The sequence below is a fragment of the Atheta coriaria genome, unplaced genomic scaffold (assembly GCF_025399875.1).
Source record: "Atheta coriaria isolate IRGN ID8LTWV9N9 unplaced genomic scaffold, Caltech_Dcor_3.1 hic_scaffold_3_pilon, whole genome shotgun sequence".
In the NCBI taxonomy this organism is placed as follows: Eukaryota; Metazoa; Arthropoda; class Insecta; order Coleoptera; family Staphylinidae; genus Dalotia; species Dalotia coriaria.
In genome coordinates, this window is record NW_027045445.1 from 11,768,520 (window position 1) to 11,795,601 (window position 27,082).

General features: G+C 38.2%; 5 protein-coding genes across 5 annotated transcripts; 3 read left to right on the forward strand and 2 right to left on the reverse strand.

Moving 5' to 3' along the window:
* Positions 1-1,874: 1,874 nt before the first annotated feature.
* On the forward strand, positions 1,875-5,080 carry Nop17l (Nop17 like). The gene is made up of 2 exons (XM_065317869.1): positions 1,875-4,167; positions 4,357-5,080. Exons 1-2 carry the CDS (start codon positions 2,177-2,179, stop codon positions 4,574-4,576), a joined length of 2,211 nt encoding a protein of 736 aa, XP_065173941.1. The 5' UTR covers positions 1,875-2,176; the 3' UTR covers positions 4,577-5,080.
* Positions 5,081-13,791: 8,711 nt separating this feature from the next.
* LOC135789900 (protein Abitram) lies at positions 13,792-14,351 on the forward strand. Its single transcript, XM_065299965.1, has one exon. The coding sequence runs from the start codon at positions 13,792-13,794 to the stop codon at positions 14,332-14,334; it is 543 nt and encodes a 180-aa protein (XP_065156037.1). The 3' UTR covers positions 14,335-14,351.
* A 281-nt stretch (positions 14,352-14,632) lies between these two features.
* Positions 14,633-22,113, reverse strand: LOC135789898 (helicase ARIP4). The gene is made up of 7 exons (XM_065299963.1): positions 21,042-22,113; positions 20,708-20,932; positions 19,619-20,647; positions 17,720-19,557; positions 17,442-17,658; positions 17,094-17,384; positions 14,633-17,037 (listed from the first exon to the last, which is right to left on the reverse strand). The coding sequence occupies exons 1-7, from the start codon at positions 22,111-22,113 to the stop codon at positions 15,134-15,136; spliced, it is 6,576 nt and encodes a 2,191-aa protein (XP_065156035.1). The 3' UTR covers positions 14,633-15,133.
* Positions 22,114-22,760: 647 nt separating this feature from the next.
* Positions 22,761-23,532, forward strand: LOC135789901 (DNA polymerase epsilon subunit 4). The gene is made up of 3 exons (XM_065299967.1): positions 22,761-22,959; positions 23,026-23,180; positions 23,235-23,532. Exons 1-3 carry the CDS (start codon positions 22,908-22,910, stop codon positions 23,373-23,375), a joined length of 348 nt encoding a protein of 115 aa, XP_065156039.1. The 5' UTR covers positions 22,761-22,907; the 3' UTR covers positions 23,376-23,532.
* LOC135789899 (dnaJ homolog dnj-5) lies at positions 23,438-26,583 on the reverse strand. The gene is made up of 3 exons (XM_065299964.1): positions 24,982-26,583; positions 24,795-24,921; positions 23,438-24,736 (listed from the first exon to the last, which is right to left on the reverse strand). Exons 1-3 carry the CDS (start codon positions 26,351-26,353, stop codon positions 23,776-23,778), a joined length of 2,460 nt encoding a protein of 819 aa, XP_065156036.1. The 5' UTR covers positions 26,354-26,583; the 3' UTR covers positions 23,438-23,775.
* Positions 26,584-27,082: the final 499 nt, after the last annotated feature.

Here is a 27,082-nt window from a genome sequence, read left to right on the forward strand (position 1 = left end):
CATCAGAAACTAGAAAGATGTTCCTACACGATGAGAGCAGTAATTGAACTTTGATAGAAGTTATAAGAAATGTCATATAACTAGTAGTTTCACATAATTTCACAGTGAAAGTTATAAGCGTATTTACATTATTTCTACTTATCCTCACGTTTCATACAGAACTACTCATTTTTTAAAAATGTTCACATGTCAAAAAAATATTCAAACATGATCCATAAATATTTGTTATTGACATTAAATATTTAACTTGATTATACAAAGTTTGCAAAACGTGTATCGTCTTTAGTGTGCCTAGGTGATACGCCAACTCAAAACTGTAAACAAACAAGTCGATAACAAGTTATATCGGTGATATGAATACTAATTAAACTGTTTGTTGTTGATTTTTGTATTCATGATAGTCGACGTGAAGTACCGTTGAAAGTATTCAAAACGTTTTTTAAAAAAGTTATCTATAACTAAAAATAAAATTTTATCAGCCGATTGAAGTTGTTGATTTTATTATGCAGCTGAAGTCATAAAGGCAGAACAATGCGCGTGTAATTAAATTTGCTATTTAAATATTTATGATGGTAAACAAATTATAAAATACGATGAGCGCACATGACCTTGCCAGTATTAAAAATGATCTGTGTAATAATTCTTACAGTAAAAAACTTGCTTATTATGTTAAATTCTAATTATGCTTATTTATTTCAGTCATAATAAATTATAAATAATATGTCATCTCTTTTTATGGGCTGGCTTGCATGATATTATGTAACCTTGAAACGTATTTATCATTTTTAGCTAGATTTGCATTAAAAATAATAAAAACGTTTGCATTTATGAGCTTTTGGCAGTTCTAGTATACCAAAAGGTTAGTGATTTACTCACTACTGATGTACTTTGTTCATGAGTACATTGTGCACTTGCTATAAATAAAAATACACCAACCAGTTAGAAACCGAAAGCTGTGTAAGTGAAAATATCGCTGACTGTGAGAAGGCACAAGTACACGCTACTTGGTTAGTACATTTTTAGCGCAACAATCGCATGGTTTGTTATTGTGCCCCTGCTTTCTTATCAGAACAAAGAGAGCAATAACACTACTGGTATAATTTTTCATCGTATCAAATTCACATATGGTGCATTTGGACACGTAGGTGGTTAAATGATTAGATAAACAAAACACGCTGCCCCAATTTAGATGATTAACCGCTTAGCTCATTTCGCTCGCATAATGCTGCGAGTGCGATAATCCAATCTGCTCAATTGGATAATTGAAATGACGCCAAATATCGTAAACGCTCGCCTTGTTTTCAGCCGGCTATATAAATCTGGAGTAATGTGTTATGTCAAAAATATTTATCTTCCGCGTTGGTCAGCTTGCCAAGGCACAACTTCGAAGAGTAAAACTATCTTTTATACAGGATAGAATAAAATTTATTAATGAAATCTTTTGTGTCTAAAATTAAATAATAAAGATATAGTTTGTGTGAAAAGCTGTATGGAATAGTATATTACTTTGTTTAAAAATGGCGAACCTGCGCGTTATTTTTAAAATGTTTGCTTAGTTTGGTTTTTGGTTTCTTTTTAATGATTACTGTACAAGAACAAGTTGAAAACTAGTAGTTCTGTTGACGGAACAAAGTAGGATATTTTTTCTACGATGTGTGAAAAGAAGAGATGTGTTTTCAGTATGCAGATGATGCCGGCGAGAGGTCACGATTGCTAGATGTGAAGGTTGTCCGTGTTCCGCATAAAAATGTTTTTATTCTCGTGTTTTTCTTCCACTTGGTTTGAAAATAAATACGGAATGATGTGAGCCCAGTCGCCACGCCAACGAAGCCGGCATAGCAATGACCTAGAATTTTCAAATTTAGCGCCTTTTGCTAGGCGACACGATGTGCGTGTGTGCGGAACCGGCCGGCATCTTCTGCGTGTGCGCTAATGCCGGCTGATTCGTCCACGTGAACCCGTTCCCCAACATAACATTCCCAACACACGTACAATACACAACTGAAAACAGTGTTTATTTTCTACGTCGCAGCAACGATACCGATCCAACTTTAACTCGCCCAAATCATAGCACGCCGTCATAACAATCAACCCGCGATATTATTCAATTTGTCTAGCACGTCAATCGGTTAAATTAATCAGTTTCGTGTAGAAAAATCCGCGCAGATAAGACGCGATGGCGAAAACATCGTTCGACTCATTCAGAGATCTCGACTTGACCCGTGACGAGATCGATCGCATCGGCGAGGCGCTAAAAGACAAAGAATTCCGCAAGTTGTTTAGTGACTACGTGACCGAAGTGAACGATCCAGAAAACCGGCGTATTTTCGAAAAGGAGCTGACACAATTGGAACGCGAGCGCGGAGTAGATGTTACGTTCATCAACCCCCAACCCGGTTATGTCATCAAGACAAGTGTGAATGGAAGTAAAAAAGCCTTTGTCAACGTGTGCTCCAGTGAACGAATTGGTCAGCCTTCGTCGAAGCCAACGTATCAGGACGGTGCTAAGGGATTGCAGTGGACTCTGCCGCATTCGTTGGCACCTCCTCGTGAAGACATCGACAACAAGAAGATTGTTTGTCAGGTATTTGATGTGGTTTTTCATCCTGATACATTGCATCTTGCACTGAAAAATCCAGCATTTAAGAATATGGTCAATAAGACTGCATGTGATGCAGTTGAGAATAACTTTGACTGTAAATTGGATATGAAAAACTTGAAATTTCCAAATTTGAAGTTCAAGGGCATTGCAAGACCCACCATTATTAGGAAACAAATTGACAACCATCAGAATAAGAGTACAAGTGAAGAAAGTGAAATAATGAACAAAATTTTTGAGCAAATGCCTAAAGTTGCTGAAGCACCTAAGGCTAAACCCTCAAGGCCCAGAAAAAATTCCACTGAAGAAAAGTCCAAATATACAACACCCAAATATGAAATCAAACATAGAAGTCACATTGAACTTGAAAACTTTACCTATGATAGATCTGCCAAAATGAATTCCGCCATTCCCAAGGAGTTGGTGGTAGAAATATGTCTGCCTTTGTTAAAGGCAGCCACAGATATTGATCTGGATGTTACTGAAAAGACAGTACAACTTAAAAGTGAGACACCAGCCAAGTACAAACTTTCCATTACATTACCATACAAAGTACAGGAGGCATCTGGCAATGCAAAATTTGACAAGGATACCAAGAAACTGATTGTCACCCTACCCGTGAAGAGGAATACCAGGATAATTAATGATTATGCGAGAGAAGATAGCGGTGTGGAGAGTGATCATGGATCAATCTCACCACCAAGGGAAAAGGTATCCACGCCGCCTCCTGAAGTTGAAAAGACTGCCTTTTTAGATTCTTCAATTGAATACACTTTACCTGAATATACATGCCACCTTTGTGAGAATCTAATATTTACTCTGTCGGTGAAAAACGTACATGAGAGCACCATCGAAAAAATATTCAACGACGCTAACACCGCCCTTCACTTGAAATTTACGAGCATTAGTGCGGGTCACTTTCCAGCTCATTACGCTTTCTATGTTAAGCTGCCTGCCCATTTCGTCAATCCTGAGGCGACTACAATTGAAACATGGGACAACAATGTCGTGGTACAAATTGCTTTTACTCCTTGCAATAAGGAACTCACCTCTTATTTGGTGGGTGTTTGCGAGGATAGTTTAGAAGAAAAATCTGTTGATGGGAAGCAGCTCATCGCACCGGAATTGGATGTGGACGATGACCCGGACGATGAGCAACATGATTCTGAAGAGGAACGACAACGTCCGACTATTGACAGAGCAGTAACAAAACCTCAAGTACAAAAAGCGAATAAAATTGTCGACACCGTGGATTTGAATCCAGAACCCAAGACAAAGGCGATTGATATTATGGGTTCTTATTCCGAATCGTCCGGGGACGACATGAGCTGTAATAGTTACAGTCCCAAGTACAAAGGGATCTTGAAGAGAATGTCTGTCTCTTCCAGGAGCTCCGTTAGCCGCAGTATTTCCGAATCCAGCATTGATGATTTTACTTGGACATCTTCGTTCGAGAATTGTTACTCGGTTAGCCAAGACTCTGTCATCCATGAGGAGGAAGGTGAACCATCGACCAGTTTGAAGAAAACCGTCCGTTTTAATAATCACGTGCTACGGCAACTTTTTAGGTATGTAGTTGCACATGCTTACTAACTATTCTTTTGTTTTAGTGATTTGATCCCTGAATAATCCTCTTTAATGGGCATTCCAATTAGACCTTTTACCAAACTATATTAATCTTTATTTATCAAATATATTTCTTAATAATAATGATAATGTTGAACATATTGTTAAATATATGTATACATAATTTACAGATCGAATTCAAGTATTTTGGGACAAAAGAAGAAGAACCTTAGGAAGAATCGCAATAAAAAGCGCGCAAATGAGCGTCGTCATAGTGAGAGCGAAGTGTCCGAGGGTGAGAAGGAGAGAGAATCGAAGACTAACAGCTTTAAGAAGCAATCCTCAGATATGGACAACAATAATCCAGAGGAAAGCAAGAAGGATGAAAACATTTTCCCCATTGATATCTAATGCATGTTGATCCAGTGCTTCATAAATCATGTATCAAAACTTAATCTTTTTGTTTAGCGTAGTTCCTAGCGAGTAATACCAGTGATTTAGTATTCACTTGGCACACAGAAACATCATTTTTTCATCTACATTACAAATATGAAAATAATTTAAGTATTACTTTCAGTATGGTGCAGAATGCATGTTTCTATAGTGTTAGGTGTTTGTTCAAACAATTGCTTTCTTTTTGTGATACCAAATTGCGTGCTATAAATTTGGTCAGAGTTAACATTACATTGTTTACTTCACGTTTACTTTACTATGGGGACTCTGTAATATGAATCCGGTGATTAATTGAATAGTAGTTAAGCGAAAGATAACACTTTTATAACTTGATACTTCTTTATACACAGAATAACACAACCATTATACAAATGTTCTTAATGAATGTATATTGATCAATTTTTTTCTGTGAGAAATATAGGTGATACGAAGTACTAATAAACAAAAGTATAAAATGTTAAACGCTAGTTTTTTGGCGTTTCTGTAAAAGCGTTATACAATCGGAACGTGGGTTTTCATCTTGATGGTCTTTCAGTATTTTCCAATTACCCTTAGCAACCCTTAATATTTATTTTATGAAGGTACAGTGGATTCCCGGTTATCCGGACCCGACTTAATCCAGCACACCTTGTAATCCGACATGGTCATATGCCATATATTTGTACTTTAGGATTTGTAATTTGTCGGATTACAAGGTAACTTTGTGTTCTAATTTTGAACACAGTTATTTACCCAATGTAAATTCAATATTTGTACTTTAAAATTCGTACTTTTCAGGATACAATATTTACATATTTGTGTACGTCGTTTAAATGTAAGGGACAAGTCACCACGACATAATGTGTGATGTGATTGGAAAGTATTTTTAGGTGGCGCAGCAAGTCAATTATTTACCTAGAAATATTTCAACAAGTAAAGATTACCTGTGCCGTCGCTGTATTGCCGGTTTGCATTTCTCATTTCGTGCGCGAGCCTCGTTTGTTTTTAAATTCTATAAATCGTGCTATATTTTATCAACTATTGGTAGTATTTACTTTTATGGCGTGTCTGGTGATTTTCTAATGATTTATCATTTGTGAAATGTATGTACTAATTTCCTATGTATGTTTTCGAATGTTGGACTCACCAATATTGATTGAAATTAATATACATTCTGAGGCCCAACGGTACGCAGATGCATTTCAATGTTTCGCGAAATGATCTAACTAATCTCTTGTTTATAACGAAAAGTTGACAAAGGATTTTCGATAGTGAATACGTTGGTAACCGTAGTTTCATGTTATCTACATATTTCAATAGCACGAGATTTACTAAACGATGCATCTTTGCCCCCTTCTGAGATGTCGCGGGAACTGCCTGAAAATCGCCCCCAAAACGTGCTAATTTCTATTTTTTTATGAAACATACCGTGGAAATCCGATATAGATCATTTGAAATATTTTCATGTTATCAATATATGTTGATATCCTGATAGTGGTTATAAACAATATAAACAATGCACTATTGCTGCCCGTCGAAATCACATGGTGACATGGTCTGGCGCTTTAAAGGTGGAAGTAGAAAAATATTATAATGTTGTCTTTGTTTGTGATTTGCAAAGCTATGTAGACAATATCGGTTGTAATGCAATTGCATTTTATATCAAAACTTATGATTGTATGCGTTGTTCCAACTTATATATTTTTTATTTTCTATACTTGCTCTTCTTCTAAAATATCCGATACACATGTAATTTCGTAAATGTTTATTGTTTTAATTCTGCAAAGAACTTTGTATTGTAAAGTATGGAGAGATCGATTGGCTGCTTGAGTTTGCCTTTCTGCACTGCGATCTATTGGTTGTTACCCTGCTTTTACTTTTTCGATGGGAACTCGTCTTTCCTGAAAAAGTCAGGAATCTGTATAAGAGGCTTATTGCGCTGATCTTGAATCTGATCTTCAATTCCAGCAATAGCATGTCTGTCGCGCAATAATATTGGACACTTATGTGCACAGCGGTTTTATCGTCCGTCCCACATAATCTGAAGGAGACACTGTCTGCCTTACCACTTTTGTGTCACCTGGCAGTGCCCTTTTGTATCCCAGTCATAGTTGTTATGTCCATCATAGACAGACTAACGAGTTGCCTCGTTTTTATTTGCTTTATAGTGTTCCTGAACTGCCAGACTACCTCAGAGTCAAATGTGTTTGCTTTTAGCTGCTTTAGGGCAGTCTGGCTATCACTCAGTATATAGCACTCCTTTATTGCCTTTTGCAAGGCGCATCTTTCTATCGCCTGGTCACGCTGGTTCCTGTCTTCCGGATCCTCTTGGCCGAATCGCATACTATGCATGAGGTTTGTTCAACTTCCCAATTGGATTCACACAGCTTAGGCGGTCTTTGATAACCGCTTCAAAGATTGTATTAAACTCAAATTTGGGAGATATGATGTCCCAGGAGTAGGTACATTTGAGTTTAAAAAAATGGAATGATTAATAGAATAAGTATAAGTATAATTTATACAAAATATTATAGTTTAGGGGTATCTGGCGAGAGGTTGAAACCATACCAGCGTCTCCCAATGAGCAGCGCATGTTATAATACTGTTACGAATATAATATGAAAAAATTGAGATTCCTAAGTAAACGAATTTGACATCAAAATTTGTACATCTTTGATGCCTGTTAACTGCCAAAGCAACCGCGATCCATAATGCATAATTCATTTCATAATTGCTTCATAATTGTGAATCGTTCTTACTCGTGTTGGGAACACACAGAAAAATTTTCAACTCTGCTAAAATGACGAAGATCTGGCCGCCACGGGCTCTTAGACTATTCATAAAATTAGTTGTCATAAATACTTTTTTTGCACTAAATTTCTGATTTTTTAAACATTTCACGTATTACTGCTGGTGGTCCTTTAGTAATGTAGAATTGTTTTAACATTATGAGGTCATATGTATGGCGACCAATTGTGGCGCGTTTGTAGTTATATGTTTTTTTTAATATGATCAATGTTTAATTTTCACTATTTGATTGCACTATGAGTATTTAACACTAATGGATAGTTTACAAACAACGTCTTACAATTTATTGTATAGTCGCGATGCGAATTTCGAAGGCTAGGCCTTCCTCTTCAGGCGAAGAAATTGTGAACTGAACTAAAATTATGTCTAATCCCAATTTATCCTCAATTTTGATTCCCTATTTATGTGTTTACCCCCACTACTTTACTAAATGTTTTGATAAACTCTATTTTGAAAAACACGACAAATGAGTTATTCTAAGTATTATTAAATGATTAGGTATGTCAAATAAGATTGAGGTAGATTGAGCTCCGCTGATCTAATTTTACGGCAACGCAAATTAGAAGATAAGTGGCGAATATCTTGCAATATTCGAATGAAACTTTTATATAGTCTTATTTAAATATTCAAAATCGTGATGTGCAGTTCAGATTTCATCAATGTTTTGAAGAAATATTTTTTTTTTGTTCTTTTTCACAATAGTGTAATTGTGGACAATGGGAGTCATGCGACTTCCAATGGACGTTTCTGTCTTTAGCCCGCTCCAAATGGCCTACAAAAAACAATGTGACTTATTTTTCAATAGCCATCTTGCAGAAAAGTTATTGCAGGAAAGTAACAAAACTTATGATTCCAATATTGGCACTGATGACTTATGCCAGGGCAATGAGGATGAAAATTTGGAAAAGAGATGTCTAATGTGCAACTATTTTAAAAAAACAATGAAATGTGGTTCAGATGCACCTCATGTGGGCTATGGGCTCATGTGGAATGCACTGGGTGGGACTTAGCGGAATATTATGTCTGCGATATCTGCTAGATTTCGTTTGATTCCGATTGTCCCTAGGGTGACCACCATTACCCGCATGTCGGTGTAATGGGAGTCAAATCTGTTTTTTTTTTAAACTTTAATAATATCCAAAATTAATTGTTAAAGTGGCTGAAAATTATATCAAATAATAGTTTTATAAGTAAACAATGCTTATAGGTGGTTGCAATAAGTATTTTGTTTATAATTGAAATTATATTTGAGTTTTTCCTTATGTGACCCCCATTACCCTCTTTTACCCTAAGTGGCCTGTTCTCTGAATTAAGTAGGAATTATACTTTAGAATTATACTTTAGTCTTAAACTGTAAATAATTTTAAAATCCTGTCCTATACTCTCTTGACTTTCGTCATTCCTGTGACTCACAGCAAGTTTTCGACAAGAATTTCGAGATATGAAGAGTTAACTCATCAAATTTCGACATAAAAAGGCACAATTTCATAGAACATTTATTACGACAAATTACATTAGGTAACATAAAATGAGAGTCAAGTACATAATTATAATGAATGAACTTACACTGTATGTTTTAAATAATTGATAAAAAACTGTTATTTTCGTTTGATTCAAGCCATTTACAGATTTTTTATCAATTATTTTTTCTAGTTCATATAGTGAACCGAATATATGATACTCGATATCATTACATCTTTCAATGTAAGTTCGTAGTGTATCAATTGCTGTATTGTACTCATGTTGTTGCTTGTTAACAGCCAAACAAATATGTACTGACTGAGCCAAGTAACCAAAAGTGACCAAAAATGAAGAAACATAACATCTGTGTTTCTTAGAAATTAGAAAGTTTATTGAATGAATTCATTCCTTGCACGTGTGCAAAACAAAAACAATAGATAAGAGGCCCCGAGCCCCGAACATTCCTTTTTGATTTTATTGCCACGAGTTTTAAGCTCCGGGAATCCCGAGTTTTGAGCTCCGGGAATCTCGAGTAAGAAATCATAAAATTTTATGAACTTCGACTTACTGAGGTAGTATTTGCAGTTCGAGTTACTGAGTATTAAAATGTACGAGTAATGCCTCACAGGGAAATAACTTATTGTTCGAGTTACTGAGTCTAAAAAATTCGAGTTAGTGCGTCGTTCGGGGTTCAGCGGAAGGGAATAGCATATCTTTTCGAGTTACTGAGGATTACGACTTAACAAGGTTCGAGTTATCAAGATTCTACTGTATATTGCCAATTTTTTTAAATTTCGAACATCTGTGGAGGAGATGAGTTGAGGAATATTCCATTGAGGTTGTAAAATAGCGGGTAACTCTCTTTTTTGGAATATTAATTAATTCGTCTTTCTATCATTTTTTCACATCTGCGGAACACGTTGTACCAACGTTTATCCTCCTACAATTTTTATCTAGATTTTTGGGGTGGTAGTTGGATTAAAAAAAACAGAGAGTGGTCAGTGAGTCGTTAGAAGAAATTGTACTTAGAAAGTTACATGATTATGGCTTAGATATCACAAACTGTAGGGGCCAATCTTATGATAACGCTGCTAACATGTCTGGCAACTACAGTGGATTACAGGCACGCATAAAACAACATTCCAAATCAGCTGAATTCATACCATGTGGAAGTCATTCTTTAAATTTGGCTGGGCATACTGCAGCGGAATCTTGTTCTGGAGCATTACAGTATTTTATGTTTTTGCAATATATATAACAATATATATAACTGAATGCATGAAGGATAAGAATTCTAAAAGTATCAAGAGAATAATTGATACTCGATGGTCCGCAAGAGCTGACGCTGTTTTAGCCCTAAGACTCAATTATCAATGAAAAAAAATGAAAAACCAATTTCAAAATTAGAAGCAAAAAAATTATCAAAAGAGTTCGATCAATTTGAGACGGCACTGTTAACAATTTTCTGGAACAAACTCCTACAGAGAATCGAAATTACCAGCAAATACTTACAGGAACATTTGGGAGATATGATGTCCCAGGAGTACATTTGAGTTTAAAAAATGGAATGATTAATAGAAGAAGTATAAGTATAATTTATACAAAATATTATAGTTTAGGGGTATCTGGCGAGAGGTTGAAACCATACCAGCGTCTCCCAATGAGCAGCGCATGTTATAATACTGTTATGAATATACAGTAGAATCTTGATAACTCGAACCTTGTTAAGTCGTAATCCTCAGTAACTCGAAAAGATATGCTATTCCCTTCCGCTGAACCCCGAACGACGCACTAACTTGAATTTTTAGACTCAGTAACTCGAACAATAAGTTATTTCCCTGTGAGGCATTACTCGTATATTTTAATACTCAGTAACTCGAACTGCAAATACTACCTCAGTAAGTCGAAGTTCATAAAATTTTATGATTTCTTACTCGGGATTCCCGGAGCTCAAAACTCGGGATTCCCGGAGCTCAAAACTAGTGGCAATAAAATCAAAAAGGAATGTTCGGGGCTCGGGGCCTCTTATCTATTGTTTTTGTTTTGCACAAGTGCAAGGAATGAATTCAAAAGTGCAAGTGTCAATAATGAGATATGTGATGAGTGGCATATTGAGTTGCAGAGTTTATTGAAAGATTATGAACCAAAAGACGTATTTAATGCCGATGAGACTGGCCTTTTTTTCAAGTGTTTACTGTGGGAAGCACAGTAAAGAGCGATTAACAATATTGCAAGCAACAAATATAACAGGCACTGAAAAACTTAAACCGTTGGTTATAGGAAAAATCTGTAAATGGCTTGAATCAAACGAAGATAACAGATTTTTTATCAATTATTTAAAACATACAGTGTAAGTTCATTCATTATAATTATGTACTTGACTCTCATTTTATGTTACCTAATGTAATTTGTCGTAATAAATATTCTATGAAATTGTGCCTTTTTATGTCAAAATTTGATGAGTTAACTCTTCATATCTCGAAATTCTTGTTAAGTCGAAAACTTGCTATCTCGATTTTTTTTTGGTTTCCCTTGACATTCGAGTTATCAAGGTTCTACTGTAATATGAAAAAATTGAGATTCCTAAGTAAACGAATTTGACATCAAAATTTGTACATCTTTGATGCCTGTTAACTGCCAAAGCAACCGCGATGCTAACATGTCTGGCAAGTACAGTGGATTACAGGCACGCATAAAACAACATTCCAAATCAGCTGAATTCATACCATGTGGAAGTCATTCTTTAAATTTGGCTGGGCATACTGCAGCGGAATCTTGTTCTGGAGCATTACAGTATTTTATGTTTTGCAATATATATAACTTTCTTTGCTGCATCTACAAGACGGTGGAATATTTTAACTGAATGCATGAAGGATAAGAATTCTAAAAGTATCAAGAGAATAATTGATACTCGATGGTCCGCAAGAGCTGACGCTGTTTTAGCCCTAAGACTCAATTATCAATGAAAAAAAATGAAAAACCAATTTCAAAATTAGAAGCAAAAAAATTATCAAAAGAGTTCGATCAATTTGAGACGGCACTGTTAACAATTTTCTGGAACAAACTCCTACAGAGAATCGAAATTACCAGCAAATACTTACAGGAACCAAAGACAAATATTCTTAATAGTGTTAGTTTATTAAAATCATTAAACGAATTTATAACAGAGGTCAGAAATAATTTCGAAACTGTTGAAGAGGAGGCTAAATGAGACGAAAGAAAGAAAACGCAAATATCCATATGATGAAACGAACAAAAATGATACCTACAGCATTTTCGTCAAGAAATGTTTTTATTGTCAACATTTTTTATATTGTATGTGATGTATTAACATCAGAAATTACTCGAAGGGGCGATGTCTATATCAAAGTTCTTAACGATTTTAAAATTTTCTTTGATTTAAAATTAAGCCGTGTTGAGACTAATAATTGTGTAGAGCGATTATTGTCTTAAGTATGAAAAAAGATTTGAGCCAGAATATTTCACTGATGAGTTAACTCATTTTCTAAAATACATACAAGAATATTAAGGATATTAATGGTCTAACATAAACTTTTCCAAATATACATACAATACTGCAAATTTTTTGACCTTGCCCGTTTCTAATGCAAGTGGAGAAAGGACATTTTCAGTTTTAAAACGAGTCAAAACTATCTGCGCAATAGTCTTTCACAAGAGCACTTAAATGACTTCGCATTAATGTTCACAGAAAATGATATTTTAAAATCTAAAGTACGACAAAATTATTGAAATCTTTGCCCAAGAGAAGACAAGAAAAGTAAATTTGTAATTTGTATTTAAATACGATTACCGTTTTGAGCACACGTACGATGAACTCGAGAACCAAGATAGCATTGAAAACGATAATCCCATCGCGGATAGTATGGCCTGTGAGTATGCAACACACATTTTGCAAATTTCTTATTATTTAAGAAAAATGATTCCAACAACCATGATTCGATCCGGCAACCCACATCAACTTTTTAAAAACAACAACACTTACTTACACTGTCATCTCAGACGCACCCAAGCAATAAATAATTAGCTGCATGCCACATACGCCTACTAGGTAAAAAATGATATTGTTACAGAACTCTGCAGCTTAAACTTAAGATAAACTATTATATGCATTCTTCTAGATTACGCTTTGAAATAGAAAAAATAGAAATATAGAAAATATTAATAATCATTACATTAAAACAAATGTTTTGTGGCTTTCATTCTATTAATGATAAAAGTTATTATAGAAAATGATAAGGAATTACAATATCCTGCCAATTATGACCTGTGAGGTCGATCTTGCTTGCTAGACGCCCAAAACCAAAACAATCAATGTTTCGAAATTCAAAAACTTAATTTCTCCGGCTTTTTCTCATCTACTTCGCTTTGTAAACGCCTAAAACAAACAAATATCAATGTTTCGAAACAAAAAAATACAATTTTTCCAGCTTTCCGGATACAATGGAAATTAAATCTTGCAACTTTCATTGCATTGGCAATCGCAGCACCATCTCACGGCGATTTGAGTGATCCTCACTAACAATCTAACCTCAGCCGAGTTCAGGGTTTGCCTGACTGTTCTTGCAACATTCTTATAAGTAGAAAGCATCTGCATTTATTATGCACACCGATTTATCGCCACATTTACACACCGATAAATGTAACGAGTTAATATCCTTGTTACAGCAGTGTCATAAAAATGTATTTCCATACAAGCATTCAGTAAATACTGACATTTAAAAAAAAATTAATTTTACAGAATCCATTTGGAAGGCTGTTTGGTGCATGCAATGGGCCTGATGCACTAATGTTAAGGTGTTTGAAAGAAGAACGATTGGCTCGCCGTAAACGCAACTCTGAGAAAGCTAAGGAAACGCATAGGAAAGTGAAGGAAATGATGCTTGAAGATGCCAGAAGAGAGCAAAATGGAGTATAAAATCATTGATTCAATTGACAAGAAAATTCTAGATGACTTGATAAGTGTTAGTGATAGATATTATACACACAAATATTGTACAAAGATTCAGGGAATTGATGAGGCACTTAGACAAAGAATTAGCTTTCATTCAAATCGTTTATGCATGCTTTCATTAGCAGATAATCATCCAGCTATGGAAAAGACTATAACAAAAGTTAACTTTGAGATTTCTGATAAGTTGAATAGATTGAAAAATGTAGTGTCAGGTAAAGGAAAGAAGGGTGCTCAAAAATTAGAAGGCAAATCTATTGTTTGTTATGTTGAAACTAATGATGGTGAGAAGTATCCAGTTTATAGTTGTCTCAAGGGCAAGTTATTGGAAATTAACAACTTTCTTATTGAGAAACCTGATTTAATTCAGACCCATCCTGTAAGCAATGGTTACATTGCATTGTTGCTGCCTGATTTGAAATATTATGCTGAAGCAAAAGAATGTATGCTGGATGAAGCAGAGTATCTTAAAATTTGCAATGAAACATCTGCACAATAATAAAATATAGTAACCAATTCCGATATTTCAAAATCAATTTACAATCAATCCACACCTACCAAATTATTCTTCCTGTAATACTTACTTGTTAAAACGCATCACTTCATATTAAATTTCAGTTTTCCACGTTTTCATCCAACCGACATTCATTCATTTGCCTCCTAGCAAAGGAGAGGAATTAACATCAATCTGGTCGATTCTAAAACAAAGCATTGAATTTCGTGAATAATTCGTCGGCCGACAGAACGATTTTATATTAATTATTGTGTCGACTTCCGCTAAATACATGATTTTCAAGTGGTTTGGTACTCCATTTATTTTAATTTTACTCAAATAAGATTCCGTACTTTCTTGAATAACATAACGTTCTCTCACAAAATTGTTTGTACACATTGATGATAAAAACGACCGAAAGTATTGTATTTACAAAGATTTACTTATTACTTTATCGTGTTTAGCGTCATCCCAAACACACATAAATATTTGCGCATTGTTCGCACGAATAAATTTGTTTTGTGAGTAAATGCGCATTTTAAATACCAATAATAATTACGTAAGTATCTAAAATCAGTTCAATCTATTCGTAGATCATTTAAATCCACATAAATAATTTAACCAACGCGATGGTTGGAAGTGTGCATACATCGAAACGGTTACACGTTCAAGCTATACTAAGAGACAGTACCGTTCAGAATCGTATAACGTAAATAAAGATACAAGAAGCGCACCAAGGTGGGCTCCAACCAATTACTTAATTTGGGTCTAATAAATTGCACTACAATCACTTAGAAACAGGAATTCACGTCTGAGGCGGATAATATGGTGGTGCGTTTGCATCTTGCGCGCTGGCATATTGGTAATCGGTACTATACACTGAAGGATTCGGCGCCGTGGAATACACTGGCTGCGGCGCAGCTGGTCCAGGAGGTGGGTACTGTTGATAAGAGTACGGCGTACTGTACATGGGCTGAGTTTGGGTTTGGGGTTGTGATGCAGGTGGAGGGGGGGCATGCGCAGGATACTCGTATGGCTGCGAAGGATATTGAGGAGGTGTGGAATAAATATGGGGCGGATATCCCCCATAGTTATACGATTGACCTTGGGATGTTTGCTGCACATGTGACGTCGGCTGCTGTTGGCTGTTTTGTGCTGGTGGTTGTTGAGGTGGATGTGACGTGGGTTGTTGTATCGTCGATGGTGCATGCGGGGTATGCTGCGCTTGGTGAGGCTGAGTAGATTGCGGAGGATACGCACTCATGTCATACGAAGGTGGCGCGGTCTGTGCAGCATATCCACCATACGGATGAATTGGTGGTTGTGGAGGATGCGGGTGCGCAGAATACGGTTGCATGTTATATCCATAGTAACTTCCGTACTGATTACCATACTCAGAGGTAGGTGGAATGTTTGGTTTGGTCGATGTCTGAGGATGAGGATGGGTCGGTTGTGACGCTCGTTGTGGTTGATGGCTAGTTTTCTCCTCCGGCTCATCGTCTATCGTAATAGGCTGGCTGTTCACTGGTTTGATCTCATCGTCCGGATAAGATTTGGTAATACTGTTCAAAGTTTCCTGGAATGGCTGTTTCGATTCGGAAATAATCGCTGTGGTAGACTTCTCCAACTGCTGTAATGCTGAGGTACCTTTGTTTCCACTTAGCTTGGTATGGTTGTTGAAATGTGGTTGATTAGCCATGTGCCTAACCGGACGCACATCTCGCATAGAGACATCCCGATGAGGTGGAGCATCGCGTCGAACGCTAGACTGCTTCGGCATTCCATCTCTATGTGGAAAATTTAATCTTTTGTCATCCGCAGGCTCATCATCGCCGCTGCTGATGGCGTGTTCCTCCGCTGCGGGAAGGGCTTTGTTCATTTGTACTTTCTTCATTGGTCGCTGCGTCAATCGAGGTGGGATTGGTGCCCGACCGCGTATATTCAATCTCGGTGTAGGAACAAATGGTTTGACAGCACGTTTAGGAGGTGTAGTCGTAACCGATACTGACGGCGAGTGTTTGATAGTTAATGGGATATTGGGCGGTGGAGATGGTGACGGTTGTGATGGTGGTGTTGTAGAGTTGCTGGAATCTTCGTCCACCTTTCCACGCACCTTGATTGCAGTTTTAATCGATACTATTTTGCCGCTCTCTAACTGCATATAAACTCCTTTCGGAGATTTCAATATCAACACTTTTTGACCTGCCTTCAACACGATTTTGCCTTTATCCGGCTGGACAGTTGGAATGACCACATCCAAAGGAAGTGTCATTTCCTGTGCAGTCATACCTTGGCGCTGCCAGTGTTCAGCCGGTATCCACTTAGATAATCGTGGCTCACCAGCTTGCTGCATCGGGCGCACAGAAGCAACCGGCCTGTGTCTTACGCCAGTACCTGCACTATAGTTCGGCTGACGGGCAGCCTGCTTTTCGCGTTCGTAGCCACGTTTCGCCATTCGTTTTTCCAGTGATGACAATTGTTTATCCTTTCTATCAATTAGCAAAGACTCGTGTTGGAAAGGTTCTTTATTGAAACTCTTTCCGTGCTTAGCCAGTACTTTTTGCAGCACTACGTCGATGTATTTGTCTTTGCAATACGACCAATCTTTTTCTTCCGTTTCCCTGTCGTCGTCCCAGCACAGCGTAGTTACGTCTTTCATTGTAAGATGTGCATCAGGATTACATTCATCCACCACTCGATCAGACATACCTAATCAAAATAAACATTAAAACAAGTGCAATTTTTAATCTTCCCTAAATATTTACCTTGTTTGTTGATTTGGCGATCGTAAATTTTCTTTTCCAAGCAGTTATCTACCACCAATCGGTAGACAAAGCAAGGCTTCCGTTGTCCATACCGATAAACTCGGCACACAGCCTGCGTGTCGTGGCACGGATTCCAAGATGCATCCAACACAACCACCCTGTTGGCACCGATCAGATTAATACCGAGTGAACCAGCTCTTGTTGAAACCAAGAAAAGATACACCTTCGAATTTGAATTGAATTCGTTGATAAGTTTCTCTCGCTCAAGTGCAGTAGTCGATCCATCCAACCCTAAATAGCAATCAGCATAAATAAACATCAGAACATTTCAAATTACTTGTAACTTACTGTAGTAACTAGTGTTTTTAGCCCATTTAACTGTGTCCCCTGGAACAATGTTCATTTGAAGAAATTGTTCAACTAAATCAAGGGTAATAAGAGATTGGCTAAAAACTAGTAGACGATCGCCGAGAGCCAAACTTTCTCTGACGATGGAAAACAAAATCTCCATTTTGGCAGAGTTTTCAATAAACCCGGGCACATAATCCTTTAATAACTCGATGGCCTGGGGATGAATAACACGATAAAATTATCTCCTAATCCTATCACATTAATATTTATCTTACCCAATCGTACGGAATGCCCGTATCTTCTTTGGCAACTTTTACAGGACTCAATAATTTAACATCGTCATCTAAGTCGGTCTTCTCTACCTTAATATCTAAACTGTCATTTTTCTTTTGATCATCTTGGCTGCTCTCCTTCTTCACATCGTCGGAGATGTCAATCGACTCCGACTTCGGTTCTAATTTAATATCACTCAAAATGTTAATCTTTTTCTCAGGTGCAACTGGTCCGCGTCCATCGAAAGTGTTGGAAATGCAGATGTCGCTTAAAATGTTAATCTTAGGTTTTGTGTCTACCTCCTGCTTCACCTTGACATCTTCCTGCTTAATCCATTGATTGTTGGAGTCGTATGGCATGCAATTGTTGTAATACGGCTCCGTTTTCACTTCCTGCTGCTGATAGGGCTGTTGTTGCTGTGGAGAATTCCAATAGTTTTGATTTTGATAGTTGGGATAGCCGTGTTGATAGTTTTGATAGCCTGATTGGTTTGAATTATACGGTTGCATCGCATTGTATTGATTCGAGGGCCCAGGTCCAGGCCCCGGGCCTGATGTCGGTCCTTGCTGGTTGTGAGCATGTGGATACGGATTTGGATAATTGTTCGGATTATTCTGATAGGAATGTTGTTGGTGGGGATGATGGGGTTGTGTAGGATGTCCATGTGGATGTGTGTGTTGCGGTTGCATATGCATGTGAGTATTATATGCATTAGGATTGTAATGCGGCTCCCTAGGCGGATACGCAGTCCTCGCATCATTATTCATTGGATAATTGTTGCTTTGATTCGCGTAGCCGCCGGGCGCGCTCATGTATTGATTAGACGAAGTCGCGCCGTACTGCGTGGGAGGACGGGCTTGATTGAAGCTCGCGCGGTAATCGCCTGCCATTGGATTAGAATTGCCGGGGTAATTATTCATTTGCGAGGATTGCGCATTATAATTTGGCGTTGGGTAATTATTCGTGTTGGGCATCATCGATTGGGGATTAGGGGCATAGTGATTTTGCGCAGGATTAAAATTGTTGCTAGGGTTATTAAGGTTGGGCTGAGAGGATACATTACCGGGTGTAGGATTAGCATTCTGGGTTGTTGTTGGGGCAGCGCCCGTGGTTGCAGATGCATTTTCGGCGGTGGAGTTATTAGAATTGTATGGCGTGACAGATGCGGCAGGCTTTTCCTTTTTGCCTTGCTTTTTCACGCGCGGCTTCGCCACTTTCGAATTCACAGCCGGTGTGGCGACGGTGGTGACTTCCTCCAGATCGATATCCACAGCACCACCCTTCTCTTGCTTCTTCAAGTAATAGTACAACACATCCGGGTGGTTCCAAATTTTGCAACACACGGCAAATGCTTTCAATGGATTGGGTACAGTTTGTGTACGCACCACTTCGTTCATGAACGTCTCATACAGCGTGCGCTGGAAATCAGTCATTCGCACAAGCAGCACGTATTCTTCTTTTTGAGGCAACGCCGTCTGCAGCACTCGATGCGATCGTCGTTGGACAAAACCCAACAGCAAAGAATGCAAGACGTGCGCGCGATAACGCATCAGCTTAATATCATTCTCGGTAGAATCAATGCACTGCCCATTCTGGATCGGCCGTTCAAACATGTTACAGAACTCGGTTTTTGTGCCGAGGTAGTTGGGTCGGACAAAGTCCACCATGCACCAATATTCCATTAGATTGTTTTGCAGAGGATATCCAGTGAGCACAACTCTTCGTTTCGTGCGCATTTGTTTTAAAGCTTGTGATATGGATGCATGAGAATTTTTTATTCTGTGTCCCTCATCACAGACAACAAGATCAGGCCCTGGTGTTACCAATGCTTCATGCACCTCTGTAAATTTAAAAAGAAAAGACTTTAAATAAGCTCCAAAATTATAATTTTTAATACTTACCATCAAAGAGATGTTTATTTTTATCATCATCATTTAATCGTTGCTGGGCCTTTTTACTTCTAGATTTCGGACACCTCTTCAGAGATAATAATCTATATTGCTCGTATCCAATGAGCAAAACACCACCAGACGTGTTCCAATTGTGAATAACTTTCGCGCGAGCAGCCAGCGTTTTGTGACTGTCGTTGAGCACATGAAGATTAAAATTTCGCGGTCGCACTTCGCCATGCACCAAAAGGGGACTATTCTTGGCATCTTCCTCTGTAGGCAACCACATATTAAATTCGGCTAACCAATTCTGTAGCGTATTAATCGGCATGATACAAAGAATAGTCTTCGCCGACGTGTGTCGTAAAAACGTATCTGAGAATGTCACAACCTGTAGCGTCTTCCCCAAACCCATTGAATGCGCCAGAATGCAGCCAAAACCCGTGGACGTATCATACATCTTCGTACTTTCAATAATATTATCATAAAGAAACCTGATACCGCCAATTTGATGCGGTTTAATAATCCGCGAGATCTGCGGTGCCACATATACATCCGGCTCGTCATCCGCGTGCCCAACGTTGATAACAACCTTGCCCTCTTCATTCGGCTGATTGAACTCGTCATTTGTATGCATACCAGAATTGGTAGGATCCTCATCCTCTTCCGGGTCATTCTCCGTCTCGGAAACCACAATACAATCATCATCGCTATCCGATGACAAATCTATTACATCAACTGGTTCATTGTGAGAATCTGGTATTGGTGACGGAGCGAGCGGATCTCGTTCTTCGTCCGATTCGTCTAAAATCGGCGGTTCGAATCTTTTCGGCACAGGAGCAATGCTCACTGATGGCGTGAGATTTGTCTGGCCGATTATCGACGACGGTGAGATGTCGATGGTCGTTGATGGCGATTTGGACGTGTGAAGTAAATCTAATGGCTTTCTGATTACTTTTGCCGATGGTTTCAGCTGTCCGTTTGGCAATCTAACTAATACTGTGCTACCTATTTTAGTACTTGATGGACCTTCTTGTCCCTCTGCAAAATTATATTTTTATTTATTATATCAGTTTAACATTTAACGGGAAATAGCGTTACCTAATGGAAATTCATTGCCCTGTAACAAAGACATCACACGATCTTGATTGGCCTGTCGTTGCAGATCGCGTATTAATCGTTGTTGTTCCTGCACTCGTCGTAATCTTTCAACTTCTTGTCTCTGCGCAGCCAGCGTAGACTCATCTAACTTCGTTTCATCCATCACCTCTCGGATGTTTTTCCTCATATTGCCTTTTCTTTCAACTACTGTATTTGCTTCCTCATCTATAGTAATAATAAATTAATACCCGATTATCGTTACAGTTTCAGTTTTAAGATTTAAAATATATTTTATTATTATAACGTCAAAACTACAAATCAATTGATTTCTTACCTGGCTTTTTAGGTGGAGTTACTTCACTATCATTGTCTTTTTTCTTGTCTGTTTTTTTCACTGTTTCCACACTAATTTCACCCATTTCTTTAAGTTTAGCTTTCACATCATAACTATTGTCTGGTTTAGGTTCATTCCTTGTTATTGTAACTCCACCAAATTGAGGTAAGGGGTATGGTGGCTGTTGTTGTTGCTGCTGCTGCTGTTGTTGCAGTGATTGCTGAGAAAGTTGTTGATGTGGATTTGTAAAATGTTGCATTTGCTGTTGCTGGGGCTGCTGTTGATGAGCATGAGACATATAATCCTGTTGTAAATTATGCATTTGATAATGCTGTGGATGCGGTGACTGAGGGTACTGATTTGGATGCTGTTGTTGACCAAATGCCCCACCAAAAGACTGCTGGGTAGTAGGTTGTTGTCCACCATACTGTTGTTGAGGTGGTTGTTGCTGTTGGGATTGTTGTGGCCCACTATATTGCTGCGATGGTTGCTGAGTTGGTTGCTGTTCCCCATATTGTTGATGATTTTGAGTTGTCTGTTGTCCAGAATATTGCTGCAAAGGTGGCTGTTGTGCACTATATTGTTGGGATGGTGGAGGTGGTTGTTGCATATAATTATGATATGGTTGAAAATGTTGGTGTTGAAATGGCTGTTGCAGTGGGGCTGGAGGAGGAAACTGCTGCTGTGGATGTTGTACATGAATACCATTGCTATAGTAATCTGTTGGCATGCTTTGAGATTCATTGGTTTCCACTTTAGGTGTAATCACATTTTTTCCATCATCTTCATTGGCATGTGCTCTCTCCTGTGCATTCTTAGTGTCCTGAGGAGAAACATCTTTGGATGGTTCCAACCCAGATTCAGCCTTGATTTTCTTTTGTGATGGCCCCAGATCTCCAAGAATACCTCTCTTCAACCCGTGCTCATCACTAGCCTCAAACATTGGTGGTTGATCAACCTCCACCTTTTTCTCTTCCTCATTGTGCTGAACTCCAGCTGCCACTTGCTCACTTAATGGTTTATCCTGTTGTAATTTAGCATCTACTCTTTGCACCACAGGCTCCATAATCATTTAAGTGTCAATCACAGGTTCACATCATAATGAATCAATCTCCAAGTGTCTACTTGTTCCTCTGAAACAATGGAGAGCATTCTAGAAACAACTGATGCTTATCTTCATCACAAGCGGCAGCAACTCAGCATATTTCACCCTTCGCATTCGTAGCACACGCGAATAACACACTGAACATCACAACACTTAAATTAGTATTCGCTAATTTACCTGCGGAATTAAAGACACCGCTATCGCCATTACTCATCATGGTGAATTACAACCGGGAGCGATGTAAACACGCCGTCCAAAGAACTCCGCGACTTCTTCGCTGACCATAACATACCGCCTTCGCAAGGAATATAATCCACCACGGACACCGGTTTCAGCTACTTTCGGCGTCTTTACAATTATTCACACTTATGTCAACACAGGATTCTTCGGCGAAAACCGCAATTAATTAAGTGTGCAATGGAATTGAAATTTTCCGCTGGCTTATTAAATGCGCGCACTTCGCTTTAATACACTAACAACACGCTGGATGACTCGGTCAATTTGTGGTTAGTCCAAATAATTACAGCATTACTTTCTCTATGATCAATAATCAATCATAATTATCCAGAATTAACAGCAGTAATACATTTCATACAATGAATAATGGACATTTCTGGCATACTAGGATATGTTTAGCTTATTTCGGCAGCAGAGGCGCTGACATTCATCTTTGAACAAGGACGGAGCAGCGTTTATAACCTACAATTTATTTCCCTCCGATTTGAATTTCTGCTGTTCGCAAACATCTTCAAAACATCAACATGACAAATCTTGAAGATAATAACGAAAATTTGGAACAATTAGGAACTGAAGGTATGACTTTTTAATCTGAGAAGTTTGTCTCATTTAAAATATAAATATTATATAAATTTTTTGCAGAAGCAGGACCATCTTCAGAAAACAAAGAGAATAAAACACCAGAAAAAGTAAGACTAGTAAAGTTACCTTTAGCTACTGTTAAACGTATTATGAAGGCTGATCCTGATGTTCATCTTATTACACAAGATGCAGTATTCCTAACTACAAAGGCAACTGTAAGTTACCTCTTAATAAAAACAACATTACCTAAAATTTTCAAAATTTTGAAGGAATTTTTCATTGAGATGTTGGGCAAGGCAACCTTTGAGTGCACCTTGCAAGCCAAAAAGAAGACTCTGATGAAACAAGACTTTGAAAAAGTAATGAAGACTGCTTCTAACTTATGTTTCCTGGATGGCATGATGGATTAAATCCCACATTGTTGAATGAATTTGTAAAATAGCAAGGTTAATATTTAAGTAAAAAAAGTAAATTATTTGCTGCTCTGTATATTTGATTGTATTTGGAAGTTTGTAGGCTTATAGTTAATGAAATCGTTCGTAAAATACACTTATGTCTGCTGTGTAATTATCATTTATGAGGTACACATTATGTATTTGGGATGCTCGCCCGCTCGACGCTGGTGCATTGTGATTTTCTTACGTTAATTTCTCTGTATTTTCACGTATTGAATTTAAAGCGATTTGAGTTACTTAAAACGTTTCCACAGTGGAGGACGAGGAGACTACTAAATTAGGTACTGAATTCAAGTCAAGCATGCACATGCGATCATACAGAGATTAATTAGTTTTACATTAAGATATGAGTGCATCATTTGGTCTTTTTGGGCTTGCGCCTCATGCCAGCCGCCTGTGCAGCATCCGTGCCTGCCGTCTGCCCATACAGGTTGTTGATGAAGCTGTTGAGATCTGCATTGCGGTCATTCGTCCTCGGAAAAGACATATTCGCCGGCTGGTGTTGCCGCCGACCTGGGCCGGTGTTCGCCTGCTTGCCGAGTGCGATACGGTACTGCACATTATGCGAGTCCGGTTTGAGGTGCTTGAGACTGTCCTTCTGGCATGCGGCCCATTCAGTGATGTCATAAACGCCGCCGTCCATGCACGCAAAGTAGTACCACAGGAAACCAAAACAACGAGCTTCCGCCCAAATGTCGCCCTCACGCGCAGAGTGATGGATCTTACAAGACGCGCAATTACGCGCAGCGTAGATTGGCCTATCGACCTTGACGCGTTTATGTCGTAAACCACACGCACTACAGCGAATGGTATTCGCGGCTGCTTCTACCTTCTGCTGAAGCTGCACAAGCAACTCAGTAAGCTCCGTCATCGCCTGCTCAGCCTGCGCTGATTCCGCAACACCGCGGTCATACGCTGCACGCCGTTCTGGTTCACCAATCATATTAAACGCATGTACAAGTATCTTAAATGCCTCCTCCGCGCCAGGTTGTTGGTTTTTATCTGGATGCACAAGTTTGGCCTGTTTCTTGTAATAATTCTTGATATCAGCGTCTGTACAAAGCGGCGTTACGCCAAGGATACTATAAGGATCCTTGCCTTTGCAGGCCAAAAGTCGCTTCATAGCCTCCTCACCAGTAGTTGGCATGTTTATATTGTTATGAAGACCAGAATTAGAAATCGGTGGTTTCTTCTCGGGTTCCTTTTTAAACTTTTCATAGATCCAGGTTAACACTTTTATTCGTTTAATGATAGCCACGGTAGATTCCATAAATGTCACGTAGTTAATTGTCGCCCAAGAGTAAAAGTTTGTACCTCTAAAGAATAAAATTCAATAAAACATTTTAATTAAAAATAATACGAATATTAACGTACATGTCCTTGCTAAGATGAATGCTAAGACTCAGGATATCAGCAACCAGGTGGAAAAGCCACATGAAAAATTTCACAATGTATTTCCACCATGAAGATAGATATTCCCAGGTTTTTTGCCCATACACTCCTAAAATAATAAGTTAGAATATTGTTGAATCATTGCTTTTACATATAAAATTCATCATACCAAAAAGAACATTTGAATCTTTCTTCCTTGCTCGTTGAGATCTCTTTCCTGAAGACCTGCTGTCATTGTTAAAACCGTTATCATGGTTTTTAACGCGTCCAGGCGTCTTCAAAGCTTTTCTGGCAGTCACTTTACTGTTTGTCAATGTATCTGACTTGTTGGTACTCGTGGTGTCCGCGTCGCTACTCTCGTTTTTCAAAATCTTCTTTTGACTTCCCTTACTTTGTGTTTTATTTACTGCAGCTGAAAGTCCGCCGTCCACCTTAGGTTTAGGCTTCTTAACATCATTCAACTCATTTTTGAAATCTGAGTATGAATCAGCCACATTGTCCAAGGAAGCCCACTTCCTATTCAGATTATTATTTTTGTTGTCCTTCACTGATTTCTCAGAGTTTTTGAAATTATTTACCTTATCATTGCCCAGGTCCTTAATTTCATTTGAAGTATTGGATCTGTTCAATGAGTTATTAGGTTTCACTTGTTTCACAACCTTTTTAGCATCTTTTTTGTTTGGTTTTGCTTCTTTATCTTTGTTGTCAAGCTTGATTTTTGATGATGCCATCGTGGTGGTTGGCGGCACGGACTTCAACAGCACATCTGAATAACTTGGCCTCATTGGCTTTACTTCAGCCACCATCCTGGGCTTCTTAGTATCCCTGTTGAACTGAAAACTTGGTGGTTCTTCAGTCCTTGGCTCAAACTCCACATATTTCTCATTAGCCTTGGGTTCAACCACTTGTTTGGGCTTGTTGTTAGCATACTCCATGTCTTGTACTTGTTCAAAAATATTACTTGTATTGAAACTGGATGTATTACCAAATGGTGAATATGTTCCACTGGTTGTAGGTGTCCAGTTCCCAACCACATTATCAATTAAAGGTGACCTGCTTTGCATTGGTGGTTGTTGCATTGGCTCCTGTTGCATGTAGTCACCATTTGGCTGTGGTTGGATGTACGCATGTTCAGACATGTTGATGTTATGCATATTTTTTGATAGGAAAGACTTGTACTCTGATGAGAAGACAAACTCTGGCACACTGGCTGGTGGAAAGACATAGTTCATGTCATGTTGGGTAGGCAAGTGTTTCTCATAATGCTCATTGCCATACATGGGCTGCTGGGGGATGTAGTTGTAGGGTACTGATTGTGGATACTGTTCCATGTTGTATGGGGGCATTGCTGCTTCAGGTTGCCTGTGCATGTTGAATGGTATGTACGACGGTTGCGGATGGATGTTCCATGTGTCCTGCGGTGGCGTCGAAGATGACGTGAACTGTATATAGGTACCGTCCGAATTGTTTATGTCTTTCGTCATATTCCTCATGATCTGCTCCACAGCACCATTGGAAGTCTTCCTGCTGGAATCACTCATGCTGCTTTCGATTGTATGGTGCGAGACGATTGCATAAATTATTTGTAGATAATACGGTAAAATAAATTAAGTGTAAACGTAGTTATATCATTTTGGCACGATAAGATTATTTACTAAAACGTTAAAACTTGCTAAATCTCCGCATATTTGACAACATTTGACAATATGTCATAGCAGAAGAGAACGAAAATACTGCGGTGGCGAAAGATGGACGCCATCAAGGTTTTACAGGAAACGATAAGTTGCGCTGGTGGGAATATGTTCTGTGAATTTGTATAAAATAACTTGGGCAATGCCTCGCTACGCGGCGCCACATAAATGAAATGGTAGAAAATAACTTAATTGGCAAAAAGTAACTTAAAGAATTAAATAGCACAATTAATAAAGGTAACATTATAATGGAAACTATCAAGATATTTATTTTATCTCATGTAAAAAAAATAAATAATTTTAAGACAAGTAAATATCATCAGATGCACTCAATTTAGTCACCAGTTCTGAAAATAAATATCTTGGCGCCAGTCTATTTAAGTTGAGGGATTTGCAACCGCAACCACAATACAACCGCTTAGCTCCTACAAAACTACTAAAAAATTAATCTTCCCAACTTCTTCCACCTAATAGGTTCCTACCCAATAAACAAATGAAGAAATGGAGCCTTAATTGCCTCAAAACTACTTTTATTTTTTCTTAAACCGCTCTTTTTTACACACTAACTAATTATGCATG